The sequence below is a fragment of the Monopterus albus genome, unplaced genomic scaffold (assembly GCF_001952655.1).
Source record: "Monopterus albus unplaced genomic scaffold, M_albus_1.0 scaffold6.1, whole genome shotgun sequence".
NCBI classification, from domain to species: domain Eukaryota; kingdom Metazoa; phylum Chordata; class Actinopteri; order Synbranchiformes; family Synbranchidae; genus Monopterus; species Monopterus albus.
Genome location: NW_018127886.1, coordinates 7,190,554 through 7,197,958, shown reverse-complemented (window position 1 = coordinate 7,197,958; position 7,405 = coordinate 7,190,554). Strand labels below are relative to the sequence as shown.

At 40.6% G+C, this 7,405-nt stretch overlaps 1 protein-coding gene across 2 annotated transcripts in view; it reads left to right on the top strand.

Moving 5' to 3' along the window:
- Nucleotides 1–7,405, top strand: part of sema3b (sema domain, immunoglobulin domain (Ig), short basic domain, secreted, (semaphorin) 3B) — a 74,057-nt gene that overhangs the window by 53,139 nt on the left and 13,513 nt on the right. For both annotated transcript variants that reach the window (XM_020616836.1, XM_020616845.1), the window contains exons 2-4: nucleotides 2,218–2,807; nucleotides 4,383–4,540; nucleotides 5,662–5,724. In XM_020616836.1, the coding sequence (XP_020472492.1) occupies nucleotides 2,660–2,807; nucleotides 4,383–4,540; nucleotides 5,662–5,724 (369 nt within the window). In that variant the 5' untranslated portion in view covers nucleotides 2,218–2,659. The remainder of the gene's footprint in view (nucleotides 1–2,217; nucleotides 2,808–4,382; nucleotides 4,541–5,661; nucleotides 5,725–7,405) is intronic.

The window sequence follows — 7,405 nt, the reverse complement described above, 5'->3', positions numbered from 1 at the left end:
TGGCCCAGCACGCAACCTTTAGCACACACACACACACACACACACACACACACACACACACACACACAATCTTCTCTCTTTGTTGCCTCACACACACAGGTTATTGATACATTTGCCTGTATAATCACTTCCCTGACACTGAACAGGAGAGATGTTACTGTATGTTTTCCAATTCACACCTGAACTTAGCACACCAGAACTATAAAAGTAGCCCTTACAACACCTCTTTGTGCACTTCTGAAACAGTGAGCTGTGGCAGTGGATGACAGGCTGTGTGCTGTTCAAAGCCTGTCTGTACTCTTTTGTCCATTCACAAGTGTGTGTGTGTGTGTGTGTGTGTGTGTATCTGTGTGAGTTTACATACTGCAGAGTATGTGGGATTTTATGTTCCTGTTCAGCTCTGTCCTGTTGTGTTATGGCCTGGGAGCTGTGAGCTTATGAGAGCTTTCCTGTCTCCACGCCTCAATAGCTCCATTATTCATTAAAACACTTTGCCAACAGACTGTGTGAATCTGTGTGAGCAGTGTGTGTGAGTTCGCATCTTTCTGTGTTTTGGTATGCATATGTGTGCTTAAAAGTGATTACTGGAGCTTTCAGTGATACTCGAGCCAGAAAAGAATGTGAAGACATCCTAGTATCAAATGAATGGGCTTAATTTAGCACTCACCAAAGACCACATCAAAACCACACTTCACTCAGTCTTCCTCAATGACCAGAGATGGCAGAAAAGGGGAAGTCAGCTCTAGTCGATAATTGCCGATTCAAGGTCACAAGATTCTCAGAGCACATCCATAAGAATTTACCAACAAGATACATGAACAAAATATATGTTACAGATGTTACATGAACATGTGAGTTGTAAAAAACAGCAGCAGAGTGCACTCCCGTCACCAGCACCCAGAGACCCAAATATACATATGTGGCTTCAGGTTCTGGAGAAGGAGGGCATGCATACTTTTAATGATCATTTGACAATCAGCTCCAGTTAGCAACACTTTAGCTAGCTCAGGCCAAATTAAAGCTACTTTCAGACATGCACTGGAACTCAATACATTATTCGGGAGGAGCTGTATATGAAAATGCAAGTGTAAGTCGACCCGAACCTTAAGCTGACTTTACTCTGCCAGCTCCCTAATACAAAGTCCGCATAAGGTCTGAGTGAGCTGGAGTGAGCCCAAAAAAAGACAGGCATTTACAATGAAGATACCATTTGGAGACACAACAAGATTGTGGCTGTTAAGAGCCAGTACCAGAATCTTAAGACATGGCAAGAGACTTGGTTGTTTATGACCAAATTACAAACTGGCTACATGGCTGCATCATGTCCGGCCTCCTGTGTGCTCTACACATTCAGTTTGCAGTACAAAAGCAGAGTTAAACCTAGTATGGGTCAAGCAGCTAATTTCACTCCAGTGAGAGGGGCATTTGGAGTGACAAGTAGATGAAGTACAGTTGTTAGAAGTTGAAGAAGAAACAGATTGAATGTGAAAAGCAGACTGCCTGTTATTGACTTAATGCCAAATGTGAGGTGTAATATAATAAAGGAGACTGTTTCTACTGAAAGGCTTCATTGTTATGGCGGACTGTAGAGTCCAGAGTCCTAAAAGAGAGTCGTGTGTCCCGTGCACCCTTTTTACAACTCAACATTCATATACATGTAGGCTTACTGTATAAACTAGTGATCTCATTCCTGGTGCTGCTGTGGTAGCGTTGTGGTTTACAACATTATGCTCACAACCCAAGACACCAAGTTATTAAGGATTTTTCGGAAGCAATCACAGATCTACCACTTTACATTCAACTCCAATTCTCATATAACTTTATACAGCTCATTTTATACTGCTTGACAGTCCTCAACTGACAGCAAGTCCCTGCATACTAGGAAAAAGAGATTATAGAAGCTGCATGTAAACAAGATTACAGAAAACATTTTGAAGCTTTTGGACAACTTGTACTGTCATTTATGGTATCTATTACTGTGTAATTCAATATTGATACCAAATCTTATTACAAAAGCCAGAAGTCTTGTTTTGGGCTGCTGGATGCAATCAGTGAGTTGACAGTGAGACAGACTTGGCAGTGGCAGTGGACATGGGGTATCTCATTAATCGGTGTGTGTGTGTATGTATGTGTGCACAGAGGGCATCCCTGGCACAAGCACACAGATATTAGCAATGGCCACTTCTGAATCCTCTCCCTTTCTGTCCCTATTTTTAGGTCCCTTTGCCTATGTGTGACGTTTCTGTCCCGTTTTGGATGTGAGAGGTGAACTTGGTCATCCTTCATGGGAAGAGAAGTGGATCTGCCAAGAGAAGTCTAAAAAAAGATTACACCGAATATTAGAGCTGTAAAGGACGAATGAAAGAGGCTGAAGCTCTGCTAAAACAAACAACAAGAGGGAGATTCCGGTTTGTGCTTGGTTGAGCTGACCCTGACTCCTCGCCAAAAAAGGACCAAGCCCAAACCAAACCTGTCCAAGGGCAGAGAGACTGCATCTAATATACACAGAAAATCTGAATCAGAACCAAAGCTGTAACAAAACTCAGAAAATAAGACAAATATCAGGCATTAAAAGGCCAAAGTATAGTCACGATAAAATCACTTCACAGACTCAAATTTTCAAGTTAGACCATTAGAAGGAAGGGGTTTGTGTGCCAAGATGATGATGATGATGGTGGCCATGATAGTCACCTGCAGCTCTCTGTTTCTGCTGGGCCTGGCTGCCGCCCATGCTTCCTCCGGCACCATGATCCACACTTCCTCTTCATCCCCCTCCTCCTCACCACGCATGAAACTCTCATACAAAGGTAAGAACCAAAGCTGGAGCCTTTCTGTATAAAGAAGGCAGTGGTTTATTCATGTGGGTGTACATGTGAGTCCGTTTCTTCCACTGCCCATAATAGCTATGAAAGTTTATTCTGTAGACACACAAACTTTTTCTGTTTCATGTGATATTCAGCTATATCCTTTTCTACAGTACAGATGTACAGTAATTTGTGGTTGTTGGGATTCACAGCCACACACACACACACACACACACACACACACACAGCTTAAAAACACAGTGGCAGGGTTTTGTGTTTCATCTTGGGTATTGTGCTGTAAGTTAGAAGGAGGCAGCTCAATGCCCAACACAACCACATAAACCAGGGATGTGCTCCATCTCTGAAAACCAGCAATTACAGCCTGAACAAACTCACCAAGGACGTGAGGCTCAGTGAAGGCTATCTGCTCAGCTGAGTTATGTGCTGCCTTTAGTTTTGACTGAAGGCAAGATGTAACATACAAGATGAGAATTCAGAAGAAGATTTTAGTTTTTGTGAACACATAAAGGGCTAGAAGAGATCATTTGACTGCCTCATGCACAAGTAAAATAGCTTTAATTTTATTTAGACAGGAGGTAAACAGGTTGTGGCTACCTGCTGAATGGGTACAGAGGGCCTGGTTTCTTTTTTTAATTTTAGTTCCTGGTTTCAGTCAGGTCGGCAGGGAAGGACGCAGTCTGTTTATTTTGTCAGCTTCTTAGACCAAGAACACACTTTTTTTCCACTGACTTGGGGTGACTATTATAGCTCAAGTTTACAGATACAAGCTGATTTTTTCTAGGAACTGTTTCCCCAGGACATATTCTGGTGACTTTTTTGAAAACAACAAGAACACTCAGTTTTTCCATTAACATCAATGTAGTGTCAGTGATGAGGATTTTGTTTTGAGTGTTAACAAGTCACTGCCCTAAAGACACAGCTCAGAAATAAAAATTGTATCCCAAAGTCACCCACATGACTTGTCGTGGCCCTGTAGCCAGCTAACTGATTTGGATCTGAAGACTCTGATGGCGTGAGGTTGTTTTTGCAATGATTCTTTGATTGCATTAGTCAGCGTTTCCCAGTAATGTACTTATTTTATTCAAGACAAAAGAAGACGTACAGCATCGATAAATTATAAAGCACAATACAAGTTTAAAGAACTTAGAGTTTGCAAGTTGCATACAGCAGGAGGAACATATGGCAACAGATTTTGTTGTTATCTTGTAATAATAGCAGCCTGATCATGGCTCTGAGCTTGGCTCTGAATGGACTCTTGCAAGGTTATCTCAAATTAACCTAACGTTTCTGAATTATTTATACTGTTTTTATATCAATACAGAAACACTTGCTGTATATGCACACAAATATGAACACAAAGGCACATGCACACTCACATCAATATACACGCACTGACATGCACACTCTTTTACAGTAAAATTGTAAAATCTAAAAAATGTGTATTAAGCAGGGGTATGTTGTACTACATGATGCCAGTGTATCACATGTACTGTAGCTGCATGATGATAGACTGAGAGGTGCCACCTTCTATAATCCTGTATATGTATGCATTTTCAGATCTGCAGCAGTTCCACGGAGTGCGACGATTCGAGCTGGAGCGTTCCTGCTGCTTCAGTGCTCTGCTGTTAGATGAAGAAAGAGGCCGCCTCTTTGTCGGGGCCAAGAACTTTATCCTGTCACTTTCATTGGACAACATTGCCAAGCAGGAACACAAGGTTGGTCGGAAACACCGTCAAAGAACTTGTACAACTGTAAAACATGTCCAGCTGCTAAAGGTTTGATGATCAATACTGACTCAGGCATTATTGCTGAGGATTCAACACAATGCAATGGAAATCAGGAGGTGTTTCTTAATTGTAACCAGGAAACCACTACCATATTATTTAATTCCTAAGGATCATTGTATTTCTGCTGTAAGTTTATCTTTGTTATTTATCAAAGTTTATCAAAGTCAGGCCCTGTACGCTTTACGAGTTTGTTTTCCTGTGGATCTAAAATCAGTGCAGTACGAGAAGCATTCAAAAGCATGAACACGTTTTATCAACATAGCCCTTTGAAAATGACTGACTCACATTCTTGCACATATGAGACTACTCAAGTGAGTGGCCTCATATGTAAGAGGGGAAATGGGAAATGTGGGATTAATATAAAAAGGTAGAAAATCAAAGAGGTAGATGTAGATGAAAAGAAAGCATTTATCCAACAAACACTAATATCTAAATGACAAACTTTGAAGTCTTTGCCTTTACAATGTATAAGAGTCATAGCCTATATACTGAGAACGCTTCTGCAGATTTTAATGTACATACTGGAGTACACCAGACAATTATATGGAAATACACACTGACAAAAAACACCAACTGTATAAAGACATACTAGTGAAATATACTACAAACATCTATCCACTGCTATTTGGAGTACACGCAGGTTACACATTTAGTGTGTTAGATGTAAAACCTTTGGTGGTTTTAGGTATATGGGCGAGTTTGATTTATAGCCTATGTGCAGATTCATCATAAAGCTGAAGTTCTAAGAGGTGTGGTGGGAGGGTGGGTGTGAGAAGGGGGGATAAGAAGGAGAATAAAGAAGCAGATGGGAAAGAACAGGTGAGGGAGCAAGAGAAAGAAAGGAAGTGAGTTGAAGCAATGCCATTTGAGATGTGACTTGCTCATGAGCATACTATTAATTTACAGAGGACAGACACTTGTGTGGGGTTTTAAAAGTTAGATCATTAAAAAAAATTACATTAAGCAGAGTTCAAATGATCAGATTAATCCAGATAACAAATTCAGATTTCAGCAACAGGATTATCTGACCTTTGCTTGCTGTGTTTCAGATTTACTGGCCCGCCCCCGTTGACTGGAGGGAGGAATGTAACTGGGCTGGCAAGGACATCACTGTAAGTCTTTACTTTAGCTCACCTCACCCCGTTTCTACTCCATTTCACTTTTATTTACTAAAGAGCATAGGGGTCTGCTCTTCAGATGTGTCTGAAATAATTCAGAATAACATACTGCTATCAGGCTAAAATACTCCTATTACAGTAATTCTTATCTAGAATAATTTGGTTCTTTGAGTTAGTTAATCCTGGATGACGTTTTATCGTGTTGCGTTTCATATAAAAGGTAAAATGAGTGGAGAGTTGATTTGAGTGGCTGAGCGCTGATCATGTGATTGCAGCTGTATGAGGTAGGTCTGTTGAGAACCCTCCCACCAATCATTAGCCCCTTACCCACTGTCTTTTCGAGTTGGGGTTGGTGCACCTTTATTCTGTTTCGTTTTCTGTGTGTAAGGCACAAAGCCAGAATGGCAGGCCATTTTCATTCTGCTTCTGGTCCACCTTAGGAGGTACTACAGTAATACCTCCCCCCCAAATAAAATCCAGTAATACTGTTATAAAACCTAAAAATAAAATGTTACGTGGTACAAAAGTAACACGGATATGCGAAATCATTTGACATATGAAATTAGGGTTTGGGCTTTTGAGCTAGTGTCAAATGTGGGCGGGGCTAAGACTCAGAAGCATGACTCACCATTAATCAATCTGATCACACCTAAATTCACAGGAGCAGGACTTTATATCCCTCTCTACTGATGTATCTGCAAAAGAGTTCATGAGAATCAAACCAGAGCCTCTTGGTCATGATGCAGATACCGTAATTGTCAGTAAGCTGCACTTTGGCACATTTTGGCTTAAAAACTTGCTTTGACAGCAGGCCCAGATGGAGTTTAAACCATCTTCAAAGAACCAAAAAAAATCTTCAACAATCTAATCTGGATAATTCAGTTATCCACATATGAAGAACAGGGCCCAGTTCTATGGATGCTTCTCCCTTTTCTGACAAGTGACACTAGATTTCTGTAACAGAAAAGAAAAAAATAGCAATCTTAACAGTGGATTAGTACATGAATCCATTGTTCTGTAACAAGTGTGTTAACTAAAACAGAGTGTACATAAACAATAATGCATTAAATAAAATCTTTTTTGAAAATCAGTCCAGGCCAACATAATGCTAGCTTGTAAACCACTGGAGTCATGGGAGTCATCACAAGACAGAGAGACCATGTTTGAACACACAACATGTAATAATAGGTGCAACACGCCTACTTTTGGATTTGCGAATTTGCCCTGTGGTGAGATCACTTCCTCAAAATCTGTTTGTCTTAAACCCTATCTGACAGAGATCTGCTCAGTTTGATGCCTAGACAAAGACATCTGTGTTTTTCTGCAGCAGTTTATAATCAGTACATTTAGTGCGCATTTAGTGGCTTCATCTAATATCCTAAATTTTACTGAGAAATGTTGCAATTTGGTTAACTTTACAAATCTGTGTGCGTGTAAAACTGTACCTTCCTATTAGCCTATGCAGACTAAAACAAACCCTTAATCAGTGTGATTACACAGCTGTAGAAGACAGACAATGACCTCCATTCATACAAAATGCTAGTCCCCAGTTTCACCTGACTAGGAGTCTGTCTGAGTGTGTGTGTGTGTGTGTGTCCTATTTGTGTGTTTGAAAGTACAACCAGCAGTGAAGATGGGGAGTGGTAGATAGAATAATCAAACCTGCTCAAGAGGA